Source organism: Melanerpes formicivorus, unplaced genomic scaffold (assembly GCF_026170545.1).
Source record: "Melanerpes formicivorus ecotype bairdi unplaced genomic scaffold, bMelFor1.0.p_v2 SCAF_66, whole genome shotgun sequence".
Classification (NCBI taxonomy): Eukaryota; Metazoa; Chordata; class Aves; order Piciformes; family Picidae; genus Melanerpes; species Melanerpes formicivorus.
The window spans coordinates 3767061-3790072 of NW_027142418.1; the positions used below are offsets into that span (position 1 = coordinate 3767061).

Here is a 23012-nt window from a genome sequence, read left to right on the forward strand (position 1 = left end):
TGGCCAAGAAGGCCAATGGCATCCTGGCATGCATCAAGAATAATGTGGCCAGCAGGAGCAGGGAAGTCATTGTGCCCCTGTACTCTGCACTGGTTAGGCCACACCTTGAGTACTGTGTCCAGTCCTGGGCCCCTCAGATTATGGAGGACATTGAGACACTTGAACGTGTCCAGAGAAGGGCAATGAAGCTGAGGAGAGGCCTTGAGCACAAGTCCTATGAGAAGAGGCTGAGGGAGCTGGAGTTGCTTAGCCTGGAGAAGAGGAGGCTCAGGGGAGACCTTATTGCTGCTTACAACTACCTGAAGGGTGGTTGTAGCCAGGAGGGGGTTGGTCTCTTCTCTCTGCTGCAACCAGCACCAGAACAAGAGGACACAGTCTCAAGCTGCACCAGGGAAGTTTAGGCTTGAGGTGAGGAGAAAGTTCTTCACTGAGAGAATTGTTAGCCATTGGAATGTGCTGCCCAGAGAGGTGGTGGAGTCACAACCCCTGGAGATGTTCAAGAGGGGATTGGACATGGCACTTGGACCCATGGTTTAGTCATGAGGTCTGTGGTGACAGGTTGGACTTGATGATCTTTGAGGTCTCTTCCAACCTTGGTGATTCTGTGGGACAGCACATGCTGTGAGGAGGGCTGCTGACAAGGAGCAATGGACTGGAAGAATATTGCTCTAAAGCAGTTTGTAAATTACACTTGATACTTAACAGTCAAAAACAGGTACTGGCAATGTCTTGTTGCCCAGTTGGAATACAGCTATTGGAAGATGCATGTTGGTACAAGAAGAAAGGGAAATCAACCAGAGTGCTAAATTGATTTTATAGGTAACAAAGGACTGACGCTGAGGCAGAGCAATTGCGTTGAGTGCTCAGAAAGCAGTACATACGCCCTCTCACACAGAGTGACTAAAGAAAGCAACCAAAATGCCAATGCAGAACTTGATCCTAAATCTTACATCTTTGGAAAGGTCAAATTTAAATATTTAAATACAACCCAAAATAAATTTAAATGGAAACTAGTTAACAGCTTCAGTGTAACTACTCATGTGATTCATTTAAGTTGTCAAGCAGCTGCTGAAAACGAAAGCGTTTGCCAAGCACAAACAGAAGAAATGCCACAACACAGACTTACCCAGATTATTGTGAAAGAAAAAGAAGATGGAAGAGTCTGATTTTTTTGTGTGTGTGAGACAATCTGCTCAGGGAAAGTGCGTGAAAGAACCATTTTAAACAGCACTTTTGTGTGGCATTCCAATAGAAAACCAAACCCATTACGGAACAGGAAACTGTATAGAATCACAGAAATGTTCAGGTTGGAAAAGACCCTCAGGATCACCAAGTCCAACTGATAACCCTACTCTACAAGGTTCACCCCTACACCATATCCCCAAGCACCACATCCGAATCACCTTTAAACACATTCAGGGTTGGTGACTCAACCACTTCCCTGGCTGCATATTCCAATACCTGACCACTCTTTCCTTGAAAAAAGTGTTTCCCAATGTCCAGTCTAATCCTACCCAATGACAGCTTGAGGCCATTCCCTCTTGTTCTATCACTAATTACCTGGGAGAAGAGACCAGCACCAACCTCTCTAAAACATCCTTCCAGGTAGTTGTAGACAGCAATAAGGTCTGCCCTCAGCCTTCTCTTTTTCAAACTAACCATCCCCAGCTCCTTCAGTCACTCTTTATCAGATTTATTCTCCAGGTCCTTCATAGCTTACTTGCCCTCCTCTGCACTCGCTCCAGCATCTCCACATCTTCCTGTACTGAGGTGTGGACTTCTACTGGACAACATTTGTAATACAAACAAGGATGCCATTGGCTTTCTTGGCCACCTGGGCACACTGCTTGCTCATATTCAGCTGCTTGGTGATTAGAACCCCCAGGTCCCTTTCTGCTAGACAGCTTTCCAGTCACACTTCCCCAGGCAAACATTCTTATATCAATTTGCTACTACTATTAGAACAATTTAATCCAAACATAACAGGAATCTAGAACTGTTTATTCAATGAGTTCACCATTAAGCAACATGAAGTAAGGTTGCAAATCTGGAAGTTCAGAAGATAAACATTTGTATTACAAATGAGGCAGATGGGCACTCAAAGTAAGACAAACTGACACAAGGTAGACATTCAAGGCTAAGTCAAACAGGCGAGAATCAAACAGAAATTAGAGATGACACAGGACATGAAATGTTATGACACATTAAACAAAGTGCAATTACATATAAAAGTAAATGAAAGAGACAGAATTTCATCATTAAAATTACAACACTGAGATCTTAGACAACTAAAGCAGCACTGAGAGAATGCTAAAAATAACAGGAAGGGGAGCTTTAAACAAAACTACATTGGAACAGGACTGGGACATTTTATAGTAAACTGGAAAAGCACAATAGAAGGATGAGAGTTTTTGAATACTTAAAAGAAAACATTTGTGGCCCATCAATGAAATAGTTCCATCTCCCAGAAACAATGAAAAAAATCCTCACAGCAGAAGAGAGACCAGGAAAGTATTTAAGAGCACAAAAATACTAGTGGTTTGCACAGCAACAATGTCTGTGACTATGTCAATATAAGCACAAGGGACAGAACAAGAACTGCCTCCATCCGGTTTTAAACATACCTTTGGGTAGGATAGAGTGCAGAAAATTAGCTAAGAGCTTGCAAGACAAGATAAATTGCAGCTGTTGTTTTCTTGTGCACTCACAGATTTTTCCTAATTGCCATTAAGGTCCAATATTGGTATTGGATCATTTCCCTTCTTCCCCCCTGGCCTGCATCTCTAAAGACACAGAACAAAGGCACCGTAGGCAGTTAGTGTCTGGGTTCTGTGACACGCTGTAGAGTGTGGAACACGAAATGAGAAGTCAAGGTGCAGTTTGAAACACAGGTTTGGCAAGTGGGCACGGAATGCTTCAGACGAGGAAACACTTTCCACATGGTTGGCTCTGCAGGCCCCCCTTTCTTTACTCTCCCAATGGTAAGGCACAAGCATTTGGGGAAGTTTACGTCAGACATTAGAAAAAAGTCACTACTGAAAGAGTGGGGAGGTGTTGGAATAGGCTGCCCAGGAAGGTGGTGGAATCACTGTCCTTAGAGATGTTCAAGAAGCATGTAGGTGTGGTGCTTCAGGATACAGTTTAGTGGTCATGGTAGTTGGGTTATGTCTGGGCTTGATGATCCTAAAGGTCTTTTTTGACCTTAATGATTTTATGATTCTCCTTGCTCTCTGAAGGGAGGTTGTAGTGAAGTAGGGGTTGGTCTCTTTTCCTTAGTATCAGGTGACAGAACAAAAGGAAACTGCCTCAAGTTGCCCCAGGGGAGGTTTAGGTTGGACATTAGGAAAAATTTCTTTACTGAATGAGTGCTCAGGCATTGGAACAGGCTGCCCAGGGAGGTGGTGGAGCCACCAGCCCTGGAGGTGTTCAAGAAACGTGTGGACATGGCACACTGGGACCTGGTTTAACAGTCATGGTGGTGTTAGGTTGATGCTTGGACTCAATCTTATAGGGCCTTTCCAACTGAAACAATTCCATAATTCTATGGTTTCCAATACAAACTGCTGGGGTGAGCCAGGTGGGCTGGTTTGGTTTTCAAACAGTGCTCATGCAGTTGTGAATGATCCTCCTCCATGCTCCCCTACCTACTGACATTAATGTGAACATAAATACACCTGCTGGGTCTCAAAGGCATTACACCACAGGGTCTGTTAGACTGCTGAAAGTCCCAGTCTTTTGGGCAGGCTGTGACAGAAACCACATTTGACTTTTCATTAGGTATAAAAATAACCCAAATAGCAAACTGTTAACAGGAGTTAATAGATCACTTTCAAACACTCTGGCCTATGTTAAGCATGTCACCTTACATTCTACAGTGTGCACCTGGATTCTTTTTCACTCTTGTTCTCTGCTGTATCTACCCAGGGATTCACTTCAAAAGATACAAAAGACAACATATTATGAAAAAATGATAGGTTCTGCTCTTCAGGGGAATGATTTATTAATGCTGAGAGCCTAATTTAACAATCAGACCCTATTTGAAGGGGAAAAAAAAACCCCATCTGATCACAAAATAGTCTCACTTTTTGATGTCATTTTGTCCCAAATTCAAAGTTTAAAAGACTAGGAAAGAACTTTTCTAATTTACTGAAATTCAATCTCATGCTGGATTCCATCCAGGCCTATACCTCAGAGGCAAAACAGACTTAGTCATATTTTAACATAACCAAATTCCTGAGTCACATTACAGGGGGAGAGTCAAATGAAACTCCGGAACCATTTCTGCCATTACACATTTTCTTTTTATGGTATTGCTCATAAGAAACAAATGTTGTAAGGCTATGTCACAGGCTAAAAAGTCTTTCATCATTGCCTATTGCTCATTTCTCAGTCAGATTTACTAAGGCATTAATACACATCACACTGATTCTGCATCATGGTAATAAGAGCAAACCACGGCTGCTCAGCCTGACTCAAACAAGCCAATAAATAATTTGCAATTAACCAGCTGTTACAATAATAATCGTTCTGAAATATCTCTGCAGTGCTCCAGACCTCACAGAATGGAATGGAATGCAGCTGTCTACAAAAGTGACTGGATGTCACACTAGACTCTGTGCTGGGTTAATGAAGCAATGTTAGAATGCAGCCAGTTTCATACAGCTGAGATTAATGGAATGATCAAATTGACATGATATGCATTCACTGAGCTCTTGATTCACACACAGAAAAGAGCCCAGCAGGCCACGCTGCTGTTATGAATTTATATGTCATCGTCCCTTCTAATTACACTAACCATAACTAAATTTTGGAGATGCTGCAGAAAAAAAAAAAAAAGCCAAATTTAAGTCCTTTGTTCCTAAAGCCACATTTTCCCACTTCCTCTTTGCTTGAGGCTTGCAATTTCTCCTCTTCTAAATTTCTCTATGCTTCTTAAACACAGAACATCTTAAACACAGGACGCTTGAACCTAACTCGCTCAGCCTACTTGGCATTTTCACAAGCTACAGACCCCTTTCAAGCTACAACAGTTGTCAACCCCTTTGTCCCCAGGACAGCACATATTAGATTTTGGATGATGCTCAACACTTGCCTTGCTAACGGGCTGCCCAGACAGGTGGTGGAGTCGCCATTCCTGGAGGTGTTCAAGAAGCATTTAGATGTGGCACTTTAGGATACAGTCTACTGGTCATGGGTAGTTGGGTTACGGTTGAACTCAGTGATCTTAAAGGTCTTTTTCCATCTCAATGATTCACTTCACTGGCATTGCTCCCACTCATCCTTGTGCTTCCTCCTTAGATCTCTGCCAGTATTGACTACCCTCACCGTCTATTGCCTTAAAGACTCAAGCCACAGAAACCTCCTCCACAAACACAATGGGCCATGTCCTCTCGCACATGAATACAGACAATAAGAGATTTATGAAAGATATTTAAACTGATGTTTTGATTGGGTTAATTCTCACACACATCACCCCAGTTATAAAGAATATTAGTGTCACTCCTCTGTGCAAATGCTCCATTTATTAGTTTCAATAAATCATCTAGCAATTTGGGGACTTAGAGAACACTACAACAAAATTCATCATTCACTCAGCATCAGCTGAAGGCTGATTCATTTCATCAGCATTTATTGTGCTTCATGACTTCTAGATCAGAACGTTTTCAACGAAATAATGAAGTTATATATAACTCAAAGAGGCAGCACCTATAAATCCTTCAAGCCTCTGGCAACTTCTTTAATCCAAAGTAATCATGTTTCCTTGTATAACACGCCTTGTGATGTCTGTAATAGCATTTCACTATAGAAACAACAGTCTTGCTGAAGTCAGAGCTCTTTTGCACGCCTGAAATATTCATCAGATCCCAGATTTAAATATGGAATTAGACTACTCTTGATACTCTTCTTGAAATAGGTTTGCTAATCAGAGCCCACCCTTGACATGTTTCTAACATGTACCAAACAGACTGTGACATTTGATACTGGAGTCAAACACTGCAGTTTACTGGTTATGGCTTTATTACCTCATCCTTCACATGAAAATATTCTTTCTAAACACACAGCCTATTCTATAACCAATTTTTCCTGCCACGAGTTCTTTTTGCTTTTAATCAAAGAAAGTAAAGAAAAATCCCACTTCACAATCAGAATGCAGGACAGCAGAAGAATGCTAGAGCTGGGAACATCACTCTCCTTTGAAAGCAAAGGGTTCAACGATCACAGCGCTCATTCTTCAACTTAGAAAGTTATCAAAACAAAATGTTTCCCTTTCCCAAGAAAGTTTAAATCCTACAGGTTTTCCAAATGCACTAACCTTTTTCTAACTGTCCTGAAAACTCCTGTAGCATCCTCCACAAGCTATTCTGAGATGACATCACTAATACAACATTATAAAAGATGACCCTTTTTTTTTTATCATCGACTTTGCTCGAGCTTAACCCCACTTGGCAGAACAATCATGTTTGTGACCTTTATGCCTCAATTTAACTAAAAATATATTTAACAGCAAGTATAACTTTTCCCAAACCTCCCATAACCATCCAATTTCCTCCATCTTTAAAAACAACAATAATTCACTCAGCTCCCTTGAATTTTATCAACATGTTTCAGCTGCAATCAAGCTTTTACTTTGTGAAGGAATCCAAATATAAGCTGCAAGTATAAACCTGCAGATTAAACAATATTAAGTTACATATTCAATGCATTAAATAATTAGATCCAAATTCCAAACTCAACCAGAAATACACCCCCCCACCCCCCAAAAAAAGTAGCCCCAGCCCACACAAAACCTTTAACTCTAAGAAAGGCATAGTTTAAAATATTTCATTACCCATCACAAAGCATGAGCTCATGTTTTACAGTTTGGACTCAGTCCAAAGGCTGTCCTCCATTAATCCACCCCTTTCCTTGGGGAGCCAAAGACAGCTGGGGAGGATGATGACCATAACAACATCCATGCATGCTGCTGTCGTGAATGTGTGCTAGCACAGTTAGACAAACTCAGAGTATATAGATCATTCAGCTAAGAGTTCTCTCATAGGAGCTTGCCTGGGTCACTGAGCCATTAGAGAAAGTGTGAGGCACCATGGAAGCAGCAAGGAAGCCTACAACTGTGCTGCCACTGCTGCCTGTCATGGGAAAGATAAACCAGGCTGCCCAGCAGACATTCATCTATGAAGCCTACAAGAGATGCTCTCATTCTTCATTTGAAGGAGCCTCAGTCATCCAGCTTCCTCAACTCTTTTTAGTATTTCTTATAGTGAGCCAAACTCATGCAAAGAAGTTGGAAACAGGCTTTTGGAGGCTGGAAATAACATCTTAATTTTGCATTTTCCCCTTCTCTGTCTGTTATCTTTTAAAATTCTATTAAGTATCAAAATCAAGCCTCAATTTCATGACTGACTGTCCCTAGAAACAGGTACAATGTATCAGAATTTATTAGACATAACCTCTTTCTCCACAAGCAATAGTCTTAAACTAGCTTCAGAGATTGAGACACTCTACCAGCCAACTCCATCCTTCCAAAAACACAAGTGAAGTAGTCACCAGTAGAGTAGCACAGGGCAGTATTACCACTAGTTTGGCACGTGCCATGCATGGCAGAGGCAGATCCACAGATTAGAACATATAAATCACTCACCCAGGAAGAAGAAAAGTCTCCACAATTGCCAGCTAAGACAACTAATATGAAATGCATGTTTTCACAAGGGCTATTCAAAGAAATAGAACTTGTGGGGAAAATGAGTCATAGCACAGTGAACTTCATATACTACAGTTACTCAAAGTGAGAAGACAAAAGGAATGAGAACTTAGATGATTATTTGAAATAACCAAGAAACATTAGCAAAACCAGCTGTTGCATGTAAGACCTCTGAAGAGCTTTGTTATGCCTTCGTATTCTCTTCCAGTAGTAGTTTTGTCTTTTTCACTTGCGTTTTAGGTTTGCTGTTGTTGGCACAGGGTCTCGGCAGACACTAGATAAATAAACTTTTCAGCAACATAAACCCTTTTAGAATTGTATCTCTTAACCTCTATCCTCTTGAGAGGTTGCAAACTAATGGCATAATTCTTTACAGGTTTACTTCTGCATCCCTTCCCTAGTTCTATGACTTTTCTTTCTACTTCAGTTACAACAAAACAAACAAGCACCTTTGTACTGGTATCTCCAGCTAAGTCACAGTTTGTATCTATTCCTTAACCATGTACTTTTTGTACTTATTGATTAACCTACATAATTTCACACAACTCACAGGGGATGCATCTCAAAATTAAAGTACAGTAAGTACTAAAACAGAACCCATATTTTAAACTGACAAAGCACTGATGTGCTTCCACACAGACCAGTTTTCCAGAATTACTCTTACAACCTCCACAGACTAGTTTTATCATGTTTAAATGTTGTGTTTTAACTGGGATAAAGTCAATTCACTTTCGCCTTAGTTTGCTACAAAAGAGTTGTGTGTCGTTAAGTAACCATTTGGCAACATTCTGCACCTTGGTAAGAAGACGAAATCTGAAAGTATACCTTCCACCGCAGAGCTTCCAGCATGCCTGCTGCACAGTCTACATCCCCTAGACTGACAGATCAGGGCTTCAATTGACAGCAGTGCTGAGAAAGGTAGCTGAGATCTTTCTAAAAAACACCTTCCACAGATAAGGGCAATTTTTAACAAATCATGGAGTCACAAAGGTTAGAAAAGACCTTTCAGATTGAGTCCAACCACACGTTGTGACAATCGCCTGAGTCTGAATTAGTTTTCACACATTACAGAACTCTGTTTTATTTCTTTTCCCTCACTAGAGTAACAGAATGGTAGGGGTTGGAAGAGACCTCTGGAGACCATCTAGTCCAATTGCCCTGCTAAAGTACAGGTTGCTCAGTATCACAATGTCCAGGTGGGTTTGGAATCCCTCCAGAGAAGAGACTCCAGAACCTCTCGAGGCGGCCTGCACCAGGGTTCCAGCACCTTCACAGCAAGGAAGTTTCTTAAGTCAAATGTTCTGTGTTGCAGTTTGTTCTTGTTCTATTCACTGGACACCACTGAAAAGAGCCCAGCCCCATCCTTCCCTCTCAGTCTTTTTTCCAAGCTAAACAGGCCCAGGTCTTTCAAGAGACCTTTCCTCTTAAGAGAGATGTTCCAGTCCCCTAATAATCCTCCGTTAAACTTTCTTCAGTAGTTTCCTGTCTCTTGAACTGGGGAGCCCAGAATTAGACACAGTACTCCAAGTGGGACCTCTCAGAATATGCCAACTTGTTCTCAACCTTTAATTGAACATACAAATATATGCTGCTGGATCAGACCTGTGTGCTCCTCTTTTCTGAGAAGTGATTTTTCCAGACTCATTTTTTAGAATTAATAGTAATTGTTCCTTCCCAATCTCTGGAAGCTGACAAACTTCTGTATTTCAGTTGCTGTATTTGGTTAAAAAGCAGACACTTGGCTCTGTGAGAATGAAGACAGGCAACTTACCATGACTGAGAGACCATTGGAGAACACCTTGTCCAACTGAGCAGGGTCACCTACAGCACTTTGGACCATGCCTAGACAGCTTTAGAACATCTCCAAGGATGAAGAGTTCACAGCTCCTCTGGGTGACCTGCTAATCTAACCTAAAGGCTCATGTAGGTAACCATATTCCACTGATAGCCAATGACTGCAAGTAATATTTGCTTCTTATAGATTCATACTCATTTTAGATCTGTCATTTCGCACTAACACTTGCAGTTCAACCTGATTTTTAAGAGTAAGTTGTTAGATTTGTATGTTGTTAGACAATGAGTTTTACAGAGGCATTTAGTGACATTTAGTGACAAGACATGGGGTAATGACTTTTAACTGGAAGAAGATGGATTTAGATTAGACACTAGGAAGAAATTCTTCCCCTTGAGGGTGGTGATGCACTGGACCAGGTTGCCCAGAGAAGTTGCAGAGGCGCCAAGCCTGTAAGAGTTCAAAAGCAGGATGGATGGGGCCTTGAGCAAGCTGGTCTAGTAGGAGGTGTCCCTGACCATGGCAAGAGGGCTGGAAATGAGTGACCTTTAAGGTTCCTCCAAACCCAGATCATTCTTTGATTCTATGATTCCAAGACCTAACAAAGATATCTTCCTTTCATCAAAGCTACTCATATTTATCCAGTAAAACTACATTATTTTAAGGTTGCTGGGTAACAATTAAATGACTTTAAAACCCTTCATCACACCTGCAGAACGACAAGAACTTTCCTATAGATGAAAATAACAGAACAAACTCAGTAACTCACAAGCAGCTCTTGCTTCATGACATCTTACCTATGAAGCACAGTTTCAGTGTCCTGGACTCTATACCTAGAGAATGCAACAACTCAACACTAATTTGAAGCAAATTAATTAACATGCATCTAGAGTGAGGTTTTTAAAGGCTGAAAGACCAAAAACCCAGCAAATGACTTCTTTTCTGGACAAAATTCTTCTCATATGCATAACACTATAGACTTTTTCATGTCTTTTCAGGAGGTCAGATAACTTTCATTTACAAGGAGATGATTTTCCATCTGTTTGCCCTTAAATCAACTAAGCAAAGCCACTGCTATGGAAAAAATATTGTTGAAGTGATAAGATAACAATCCTTATCATCTTAGGCACAAACAGGCTAATCTTGGAATCACATCTGGGTTTTAACTAAGGAATTGGTCGTTAATTTTTATCACTCCTAAGCTATCAGGTGGTCTTCTCCAGGACTGCAGCCAATTCCATAAAAACAACTATGCTGCAGAGGAGACTTCAGCTGAAAGCCAAGTTATAATGTGCTCAAGAAAAAGATATTATAAAAATGGAAACTTCAGGACAACCTGAAATAGAGTAAGGCAAAGGAAATAGCAGCACTTTGTAGGGATGTTTGTTGCAGTGTAAACACCAGGAAAATAGTCAGAATTGAACAGAAAGAAAACTCAGGCTGGTAAAAGCTAGGTTAGTACTGATTTGAAAGTCTATTCGAATTTGCCTGCTGAGTAGAATAGGTTAGACCAGGTTGGAAGAGACCTTCAAGATCATCGTGTCCAAACCATCATCCAACACCACCAATCAACTAAACCATGCAACAAAGCACCCCATCAAGTCTCCTCTGAAACACTTCCAATGATGGCGACTCCACCACCTCCCTGGGCAGCACATTCCGATGGGCAAACTCTCTATGAAGAGTTTCTTCCTAACCTCCAGTCTGAACCTCCCCTGGTGCAGCTGAAGACTGTGTCCTCTTGTTCTGGTGCTGGTTGCCTGGGAGAAGAGAACAGCCCCCGCTTGTCTACAACCTCCCTTCAGGTAGTTGTAGACAGCAATAAGGTCTCCCTTGAGCCTCCTCTTCTCCAGGCTAAGGAACCCCAGCTCCCTCAGCCTCTCCTCACAGGGCTTGTGTTCCAAACCCCTCACCAACTTTGTTGCCCTTCAAGATCTTTCCTAAACTGAGGGGCCTAGAACTGGACACAGAACTCAAGGTGTGGCCTAACTAGTGCAGTGTATAGGGGCAGAATGACCTCCCTGCTCCTGCTGGCCACACTGTTCCTGATACAGCCCAGGATGCCATTGGCCCTCTTGGCTGCTTGGGCACAATGCCGGCTCATGTTCAGCCTACCATCAACCAGTCCCTCTCTGCCTGGCCACTCTCCAACCACTCTGACCCCAGCCTGTAGCACTGCATGGGGTTGCTTGGCCAATGTGCAGAACTTGGCACTTGGATGTGTTCAATCTCATGCCGCTGGATTCTGCCCATCTGTCCAGCCTGTCAAGGTCCCTCTGCAAAGCCCCTCTACCCTCCAGCAACCCCTCCAAAATTAGTGTTAGCTTTAGCCAATCACATTTACACTGCAGTAGCTTATGAATGTATTTTTTTTAACCATTGAAAAACAAAAAAAGAATTAAAATCATTCCATACTTCATAAAGAAAAAACCCTGAGACATTGTGACAGCAGAGAAGTAGTTTAACAGGTTTCCATCAGATCTACATATAGGTCTTGATGTTTTGTTATTAACATTTGCAACGCTTAATTTCCTCTGAGTGTCCATTAGCATTCACTGGCATTAAAGAGAAGTTGTGGTGAATCTACAGTTTCTTTTTGCATTGCTGTCAACTGTGCAATCAACAGGCTGAAGAGAGTTGGGGTTGTTCAGCCAGGAAAAGAGAAGGTTCCATGGAGACCTTAAAGCAACCTTCCAGGATTTGAAAAGGGCTACAGGAAAGCTGGAGAAGGATTGTTTTCAAAAGCATAGAGCAAGAGGATGAGGAGTAATGGCTTCAAACTGGGAGAAACTAAAATTAGAATAAGCATTAGGAAGAAATTCTTCCCCACAAAGGTGGTAAGGCACTGGAACAGGTTGCCTAGAGAAGCTGTGGAGACTTCAGGCCTGGAAGGGTTCAAAGGCAGGCTGGATGGTGCTGTGAGCAAGCTGCTCAAGTAGGACATGACCCTGTCCATGCAGGGGGTGGAAATAGATGGTCCCTTCCAACCCACACCATTGAATGATTCTATGATTTATTACCACTTACTAGTTCCAGCCATATTTACAAGAAAAATCAGTAGTTTATAAGGTTGGAAAAAAGCTACTGCTGTTTGCAGAGAAAGGTCTTGCATTGCCAAAGTTAGATGTCGGCAATCACAAAATACCAACAAGTTGGCACATGTGATCATGGACAGCACAAACTCTGCACAGCGCTTACGTGAGCGCCTGAAGAGAATTCTGTCAGACATTTCCAGAGGAAACAGACTGGCAGAAGAATGCAAACATGGTTAACAATGAAATACTCTGGCAGACATTTAATGGGCTACAAGATGAAGAGAGTACATTAAGAACCGGGGGGATGGAGCGTGCTCATACATAATACAGTAACTCAATTAACAGTCAAACATTCAGCAGTTCAGTGCCTGCAGAGGCAGACTTGCCTCAAGAAATTCATAGCACCTTCGGGTAAGACTACAATAGTATGTGTTTATTGAAATCTGCATCTGGTAGTAATTTGTCCAGCAGCAAACTCTTTTTTTCCCCCTCTTTTTTCACTGGAATGATCTACAGGGGCCCATATACTCTGCAACTGGTCGCTTGTGCTAAGATGCATGCTGTATAATTTATGTTCTTAATTACAAACCAAAGTTTATCAGCATGTTTGTCTGCCTTGTGTAATTTCTTGTTCTTCACAAGAGAATAATAGAATGCATCTTGAACAGCCTATTCATTCTTCATGGTTAACAAAATATATTGGAATGGAAGAGATTTAATCCCTAAATTATTTTAGTTCTCCCTTTTGTACTGGAGATTTTTTCCTTTAGAGAAAAAGGAGTCAACACAGCTTAAACATCTTCCTAGAAGAGAATCACCCTTGGAAAATGCAACTCTTGTTCTCACCATCTATCTAATCCCAAATTCCACAGGAAGGAAAACTGATTAGAGGAAGGGCGAGGAGAAAGTTAGCATCCCAGGAAGGGAAAGACAGGAAGCTGAAATCTCTACACCAGGGGGACCATAGTTTCATCTCCAGATATGTGCTTGCTCCCTCTCAGTATTTTAAAAGCATTAACGAATTTTAGTTTCTTGCTTACTGACTATCTTGTTTTCACTGGAATTCCAGTATAGGGACTGTGTCCTCAAGACAGTTTTCTGAGGTTACTTCAAGAGCTATGACCACTGTTTCTCCCGTTATTACTCAAAATTATACAGTTGTTCTGGATTTCCTTACAGCAAGGCATCAAACATTTGGCAGGCAGAAACAAAGAGTTCAAATACACAGTAATTTTTCAGAGCTCTTATCATGGTAAGGTGTGACACATCCATCTATATCATTTGGCTGGCCCTCAAATGTAAAGGAAACCTGTGAACCTTCTGGTAGGCCTTGTGCTAAGAGAGACAGGGAGAGCTGTTTCATCATCTCTTTTTCCACAGAGGGTAAGCGCAAGAAGATCCAGGAGAATTTAATACTGGGCATAAAGAGGTTCATTGTTGAGCTGCCTTAACTTCCCCTACATTCCCTTTCACACAACTTGAATTTTAAGCAGCATGTGTCTCATCATTTTTTTCATTTTCCAGGGCATAAACATGCCCTGTTTCAGTAACACCAGCGTCACAGTATCACAGTATAACTAAGGTTGGAAGAGACCTCGAGGATCATCGAGTCCAACCTAGCATGTGGAACAGCAGATGAAGCTGAGAGCAGAGGGACACATTAAGACATTCTTTCTACAGAAACAAGATCATAAGCACTTGACACTTCTCCTGTTTATCACACACCCATAGTTAGTGCTGTAGTTACAGAGAAGATCACATCCTAATTACAGTTAAACAATTACTGTTCTTTGATGGCAGAACCACAAAATGACCTCTGATCAGTGCAAATTGCTAACATGTTAGACAGTTATTCCCCAAAAGCTTAATCCAGGGATTTTTGAACCTAATTGCCATGAGACAGAGTATTTTGACATGGCTTTAATTTTTATCTACAGGTTATTGTTACTCTCTTCACCTAACTACATGACATCAGCGGCACCTAATTGTGTCAAATCTTATCAGACTTACAGTCAGGTCTTGCCTATCCACCCTGCAAAGCAGGCATTGACAAGAAACAGGGACTACCAGAATCCTTGTGAGCAGAACACAAAAGCAGCAGGTACAGTGAGTTCTGTTCACTTCTAGCAGCTTTCTGCTGCCTAAACCCCTGGAGCCAGGGCAATCTCAAACCTATCAAATTACCAAATATTATTATGGCATTCAAAGGAGAAATACATGGTTTCTTGATTTACCATATGTGACCGTTTGAGGCCCAACCCTATGACACCATAACAGGGATGTGAGGATTTGACAGCAGCACCTATTGAAAAGCTGTTTGAACCAGCTAAAATATTCTCTTTTAGATGCAGAGGGATAACAAGGGCAGAGGATGGGAGTAAAAAATTTTTGTGGAGACTTAACCACAGCAAAACCAAGATCTGTAAAGTAATAAGGACTGAAGTTATCAGCAAAGTTATCAGGGGAAGGACTAAGAGACCATGTTTTGGTACCAGTCAGAGGAAATACATCACAGATATTTCTGAATTCCTTAAAGAGAAGCATCAAGATCATCCTTGGGATTGCTCAAGATGTAAAACCCAATTTGAACTTTGCTGATGTAACAACTACCTCTCCCTGGCGAAATTCCAGCAGCAGAAATACCACAGATTCAGCAGAGCACCGTGTGGAGGACAGACTGACTGACTATTTTAGGCATAGAACAGCAAAACACAGCAACCAGAATGCACTGGAAGTTTACACTTGTTTTCAAAACTACCACAACCAAGACTCATTTCTCATCTGGACTGTGGTGAACAGGCATTTTTGGGTAGGAAAAACTCACCATTATTTGACAATCTGGGAAACACTGCTCGATGAAGAAAGAAAAATGAGGGCACTAATTCACATCATGAGAACTCAAAAAGAAAAAAAAACACAAACCAAAAACAACCTACCTCCCAAAAGGAAACAGATTAATCTCTTAAACTCTTTAAGTAAGAGATTCCAGGGCAGGCCTGAATCTGTCAAAGTGAATTTCTCCTGAAATACACCAGATTCAAAACACAAAGGAAAATAAATAAAGCTCACAAAAAAAAGACTCTCATATTAATTTTTTTTATCTCCCCATCAGTAGTTGTTTTTGTAGGAAATATTCACAACATCAAGTAAAATTCAATGCTGAACACTGCTTGGCTAACAGAAAGCCAGTTAAGTTACAGAATTTACTCTTGCAAGAGTGTTGAAATTGGGGGTTCTGTTTTATTCAGGGCTTTTGGGGCAATTCATAGTATCATAGTATCAGTCAGGGTTGGAAGGGACCACAAGGATCATCCAGTTCCACCCCCCCTGCCATGGGCAGGGACACCTCACACTAGACCAGGCTGGCCAGAGCCTCAGCCAGCCTGGGCTTAAACACCTCCAGGGACGGGGCCTCAACCACCTCCCTGGACAACCCATTCCAGGGCTTCACCACTCTCATGGTGAAGAACCTCCTCCTCACATCCAGCCTGAATCTCCCCGCCTCCTATGTTATTGTTTCAGCAGCAAACAAATTGCAGTAGACAATGCACAATCAGAAACAAGCAAGGCTTTTTAACAGCAAGGGACACTGGAAATTCTGAATCATCTTCCAAATTTGGATAGGCACAAAGGTGACTTGAAATATCAGTTGCCTATTATACAACTAAACCCTGGTCCCCAAGAAATGGCTAAGCTCAGGCATCAACTTCAGATAAGTACAAAATCGGCGTGCAAAGGGGTTTGTATATTTTCTCCTGCTAAAACAGCCCCGAGTATTTCAGTAGCATTAAAATTAATCCTACCCTTCTAAAGAGAGAGAGTTCTTAACTGAATTGGGGTACAGCAAACCAGCAGAATGAGGAGATTTTACAAATACCAAATAGGGTTGAGCACAAGAATTTGTCACAAACTACAGATACTATGGATCACACTGTGAGAGACCAAAAACTTGAAGTACCAAAACTTAAGTAAAATAATAGACATCATGACCTGCTAGCACCAATACCTGACCTTTATAATCACCTTCAGTAATATTAACTCTGGCCTAGATTTGATTTTTCTCCCCAAATTCTTTTATGAGCCTCTTGGACTACAGGCATTCTCCCACTTCTTGTGCTTGAATCAGTCATAAAATAATAGGAAAAACTTATTTCCTTTATGCATTTTGTGATTTTCTTTACTTTCTTCATTCATCAGGATGATAGTACAGCTTCCTATAGCATCCCAGCCACTTAGCAATTGAAATCCAAAGGAAGAAGGTATGCTTACACTTGGGGTTTGTTAAGAACACAGAGAAATTAAGTGTTGGTATTCCTGGAAATAGCTGAAAAAGCCTTGTGCAGAAATTCAGCTACACACACTAGGGTGAACTCATGCAGAAACTTCACTTGACCACTATTTTTGCTCCTTCTGTCAATGCCTTTCAATAGCTGCTCCCCTCCCAGTGGATTCAAGAGCGCTTACACACATTGAAGTAAGGCTAAGGCTTAATTAGGCCCTGAAGAAGAGTGGCAGTTGTTTCTGAAGAGAGAGGGCAACACGAAAGCAAGTAGCCTCAAAGAAGTTTCTTAGAGAAATCTTAGAAATGGGAATGGTTCTTCCACAACTGCTGAATAACCATGTCTAGGGGTTTCATTACTGTGTCACTTTTCACTCCCAGAAGTGTGCCACACCAGAAAAAAATTGATCTTTAACACACAGTAGTCAAGTGTGGATCAGGAAAGCTGGGACTTTAGATTAGATTAAACACAAAAAGAGGCCTCCACCCCAGCAAAACCCCAGACAGTTTGCAGGGTAAGTTCTGTTGATGTGGCAAGCAAACCAGCTGCTTGTAGAGATGCATGGTGAGCCACAACCGTCAGTGGAAGCCCAGCCCTGAACAGGGAGTCATTCACTCGGTTGTTCTGCCTCCAAATCAACACCTCCAGTTTCTGATGAATAATTCAGGAGACACAGAGGCTTTCTCTATTTTAATACCAGCTATTAAACTTGACTACACACTGAACGAGTGTCAAATTAAAGAGTTTAGGTGAGGAGTATGGAGACAAAATGATCTGGAAAATAGAAGTGCAGGTTTGACAGAAGCCTGGGCTGCTCCCAAAGCAAACGGGATCCAGTGGGAACAAGGTCTAAGTGCTGATGTGGGAGTTTCCCACAGCTTCTATTGGCCTTCAAAGCCATGCATGTCAGAGTTTCTCGCTGAAGCTGTACATAAATATCTAACCAGTATTAAAAACACAAAAAAATATTCCACAGAACCTAAATGAAAGCCAGATGTGGGGAAAGCAGATGTTTGAACTTTACTGTCAGTCCAAGATAGGATACAAACACTTGCTAATTTTATTATTTACTGAGTAAATTGTCATGCTAAGGAAGTAATGGGGCACATTTCTCACAGAAGGCAATTTAGATTAAGCACTAGGAAGAAATTCTTCCCCAGGAGGGTAGTGAGACGCTGGAAAATGTTGTCCAGAGAAGATGTGGAGACTCCAAGCCTGGCAGTGTGCAAAGCCAGGTTGGATGGGGCCTTGAGCAACCCATTCTAGTGGAAGGTGTCCTCACCCATGGCAGGGGGCGATTTGAACTAGATGATCTTTAAGGTCCCTTCCAAGCCAAACCATTTTATGACTCTCTGATTTTCCTGATACATCTCATGTTAAATAAATAGGTTCTATATTGACCAAAAATCCTGCAGTTAGTAACGAATTTGAACCACCAACTACATCTGTGTGATGATTCTTATATTGAATTATGATTATATTCTTACCAATCATTTAAAAAGTATGTCAAGATGCCATTAACACTTAGGTCAAGGGCATGGCAGTGGATGACATGTAACTTTACAAGTCTATTTTCTTTAGAGTGGGGCAATAGCACTGGTCAAGTTTTAATAAACAGGAGAAAAGGAAAATCTTCAGTTACTAGAAGCCATTTCTATGCTCTATGAACCCAACAACCATCTACAAAATCTCTTTGAGGAGTTTGACTGCTGAATAGCAAGGAACTTCTCAACAGAATCACCAAATATTCTAATTACTCTTAAACCAACCTACAGAGCACCAAGCTTAACAAATCTAATACCTCCATTTTACAGATCACATTCTGCCAACAACAGCTCAAAAGTAGCCAGAAACCCCAGAAACCATTTTGCACTCTTCAAACTCAGCAATATAAATTGCACCAGCTGCACTGCATGTGAAAAAATGACCTCAAAATAAGCTGTTTTAGCAGAAAATATATTAAAAGCACTCTTTTGTGCACCTACAAACTGCCCCAGATTATATGCTAAGGGGGTAGTGCAGAACAACAGAATCACCTCTAATTTTCAGTCAACAGTGGCAAAATGTACCAATAGAACAGCTTTGGTTTTCCTGAAGAAAGCAAGCATGGTCCCAAATCTGCAAATTATAAGCCTGTTAGATCTTACCATTCATAAACACAAGCTTTATTGCAACTATTAAAGTAGCTCACCCTGATAAAATAGATGAGTTCCTACAAAAGTACAGCAATGCTTCAGGATACAATCAAGAAGTCACAGGGTTTATGACAGCTGGGCTAACCTGAAGGCATTAGTTTTGCAAATCTTGTGTCAGTTTTTGTACCTATGAGCAAGGAGGTCACTGTGGAAACCCGAGTGGAACCCAAAGAGGTTTGAAAGCACAGTCACTCCACTTGTTATACTGAACCTTGAGTTTACATGGCAGTGAGCTCACACCAGACTCTACATTTTGTAAAGGGTATCCAAGACTTTATGAACAAACACCTCTGCATGTTCTGAAGCTGCTATTAATGTCTGCAAAATATTACCTCACTAGGACAACTGTTATTAGATTTAGTGATGCCAATGGCAGCCTCTAAGTCAGGCATGGCAAAGAGAGCACAGAAACTCCTCCTCATTGACTAGAACCTTTTAAAAGTTGGTTTTTTCCTTCCATGGATCCCTCTCATACATATTTTCCTTTTTCTAGGTATCACAAAGCTAATTTAAGAATGCATCAGGTCTATCATGGCTTCATGTCTCCAGCATCTGCTCCAATGACTTTAAAAGGTTAAAACATGAAACTTAGAGCTAAATCATCATTATCCCCCCTAAAGCTTATTAAGCAACACTGTTGAGCCACTTCCAGGTGCAAAAACAGCTCTACCATTTACACAGGCAACAGTAACTGAATAATCACTTCTCAAAGCCAACTTTAGAGACAACCATCTGATATGGCTGCAAAAAAAATTGAATTACAGATGTGGAACAGTTGTAGACATCTGCAGAGGGAGCAAGGAATGCCAACCATTATTAAAATGCAACATGAAGACAGACACCTGTTTCTTTTTTTCTTCCACAAGATGAACTCAGTATCACAATTCTTAAGAACAGTTACCACCCATGAAAATAAAACATACCCCAATTTCATTCCACATTACAACTTCTGTCTCTAGACAAATAATCAACATTGTTTTCCCTCTGTTATAATCAAGCAAGCAGCATAGTAATTATATTTTAGATTGGCCTAAAATGAGAATTGATTCCCTTACACTACATAACACAAGTCACTTGTTTTCTTTAAAGGCAATACTTGAAAACTCAGACATAAGAAGCCACGATTAATTAAAGGGGAACCACCTAGGAGCCTGTGTAATTCCCCTGGTCCTTAGTGCATATTGGGCTCTGTGCAACCCTGTCTACCTGCTATCAGTGCCTGCACAGAGTGCTAGAGGTGCCTGCACAGAGTGCAGTGAAACACCCTAAGAGACAGACAGGAACCCCATCAGAACTGTTAAGCAACAGCTGTTCTCTAAAATACTTCTGTAATTTCATGAAAGGTGACAACAATAAAAATGAATAATAGTGCCACACATTTCTAACTGTCACCATGCAAGACCAATCTTTCACATCTAACAATATTTCTTACTCTGTAACATCTTATCTCACTGGGTGGAATGTGCACGTGGCTTGCGTAAATCCCCCTGTAAATCAAAGGGCACTGCTCGATTCTGTCAGCAGTTCTTTTGCTATACAGCTGAACACGACACCAAGCTGCCTTTACTACCAGCCTGCTCATTATTCTTAACATCCAAACTCAATTTGCTTACCTCAGCAGCCTGTGTCTCCTGGTGTAATAACGTGAGGCCTGTCAGGTCTTCCAGGAAAGAATGTGAGGAATTAAAAACTTTAGCTAGGAAATTAAACCCCTCTCGTTCATACTGGTCAAGCACCTGTCAAATAAACAAAGAGAACAGGATTTGAAATGAAATACACACAGTGTGATTCATCATCTTATTTTCCTCGCAAAAGAAAAGCACAATCTTTCTGAGCACTCAGAAAATGATTGTGTATTGTCAAGAGGTAAAGATTCCAGAGACAGCAATGATTATTTCTTGCAGCTCAGTTTCTAAAGGGAGGAAAGGTGGTGGAGAGGGAAAAATAGTGAGGATTAAGATTTTATAACCTTCAAAATGTTGAAACCTGGAAAAGAGAGTTGATATGGCAAGTAGCAAGTTATAAAAGGAGCGTTTGAGTTACAGAACACACAGTGAAGGACTGTTCCAGTGTATCAATTAAGGGAAAGAACCACTCAGAGTGACTGAAAAATTCTCCAACTCAGTGCCCAAATCCAACATCCTTCCAATCTCTGGAGAGTCACAGCTCTGAGGCTTCTGTATCTTAAAGCACCATTTTTCTACTCTGATTTTCCCAGTTCATCTTTTGTTTTGAGAAATTTATAGACTCCTATGAGAATTGAAGGAGGTTTCAGCCTATGCTCCTCACAAACCCCCGACCTTGAAGAATTTTATTTCATGCAGTTTTAACTTAAATCACCATTGGGCAGGCTGATTTCCACAAGGTATGGTGGAGACTGAAGAAAGAAAAGATAAATGTCCAAGATAAACATGATCCTAAACTTATGATCAAGCAATTCCAGTGTCCACTGTTTTCCTATTCTTGTTCTATCACTGATCATTTTTCAGGGGTCAATCACAAAGCTGGGGACGGAGCCTTTAGCAGGGCCTGTTGTCACAAGGGGTGATGGTTTTAAACTAGTCTAGCTAGAAGACAGTTTCTACACTGAGGGTGGTGAGACCCTGGCCCCAGGTTCTCCATCTGGGGAGATGCCCCATATCTCTGGAGCCACTCCAGGTCAGGTTGTCCAGGGCTGTGAGCAGCCTGCTCTAGTTGCAGACATCGCTGCTGACTACTGGGAGGGTGGATTAGATGAGCTTTAAAGGTCCCTTCCTACCCAAATCAGTCTGATCTTATGACTGGAGATGGTTCTGTTGTGAAATAGGCAACTCAACCAAACCAGTCTCATTCCAAGGTTTAAAAACAAAGAAAATCCTTGCCACCCCTACTCCTAAAAAAGCTACTTGCCCTTCTTGTCTGGACAAGAGAGGGCAGAAAAAAAAGTGGAAATAGTTTCATTGTGAATTCATCTAGCTTAACCAAAATCATACCTTACTTTCAATGACCTTATTCTTTCCTAGTTTAACAACTCCTAAAGGTCTCAAAAAAACCCCTTACTTTGTGGGAACTTGCACAGCTCAGAACACATCCAGTGACTTTTACACCAAATCCTCCAGGCATTCAAGCATATTTAAAAGACTTTTACATTTAGCTGACACAACGTAAGTTTACTAATGAAACCAGACTGGGATCTGCATGCAAAATGTCCATTTAGCAGCAAAATTACAGAATCACAGAATCAGCCAGGTTGGAAAAGACCTCAGAGATCATCAAGTCCAACCTATTACCTAATACCTAACACCTCCTGACAACTAAACCATGGCTTCAAGTGCCACATCCAATCTTTTTCTGAAGACCCCCAGTGACGATGACTCCACCACCTCCTTAGGCAGCACATTCCAATGTGCTGTGCTGTCCCACAGAATCACCAAGGTTGGAAGAGACCTCAAAGATCAAGTCCAACCTGTCACTGCAGACCTCATGATTAAACCATGGCACCAAGTGCCACATCCAATCCCCTCTTGAACACCTCCAGGGATGGTGACTCCACCACCTCCCTGGGCAGCACATTCCAATAGCGAACAACTCCATCTGTGAAGAACTTTCTCCTCACCTCCAGCATAAACTTCCCTTGGCACAGCTTGAGACTGTGTCCTCCTGTTCTGTCACTGGTTGATTGGGAGAAGAGACCAACCTCCACCCGTCTACAACCTCCATTCAGGTAACTGTAGAGAGCAATAAGGTCTCCCCTTATACTTTGGTTAAAAAAACCCCAACCAAACAAAAAACCACCACAACTCCTTCATACTTTGGTTAAAAAATAAAACAAAACAAAACTAAATCAGAAAGAGCTAAACCACATCTTTAAAGAGGAAGAAGACAGAAGTAGGTGACTATGAGAAGCATTTGCCACCTTCAGGACCAAACCTTACACCTCTAAAATAAATAAATGTAGTGGGTTGAAATTTCCCATTACATTAACTAATAAGCATGACTAACTCAGCTAGTCTGCACTTTGTGTTTTCTTAC

General features: G+C 41.3%; 1 protein-coding gene across 7 annotated transcripts in view; it reads right to left on the reverse strand.

Annotated features, from left to right (window-relative positions):
* The window catches only part of ATG7 (autophagy related 7), a 129197-nt gene that overhangs the window by 66668 nt on the left and 39517 nt on the right, over nucleotides 1-23012 (reverse strand). For all 7 annotated transcript variants that reach the window (XR_010990366.1, XR_010990365.1, XR_010990367.1 and 4 more), the window contains one exon: nucleotides 20615-20737. Coding sequence is in view for 2 of the 7 variants with exons in the window: in XM_068162683.1 (XP_068018784.1) it covers nucleotides 20615-20737 (123 nt within the window). In the remaining 5 variants the exon portion in view is untranslated. The remainder of the gene's footprint in view (nucleotides 1-20614; nucleotides 20738-23012) is intronic.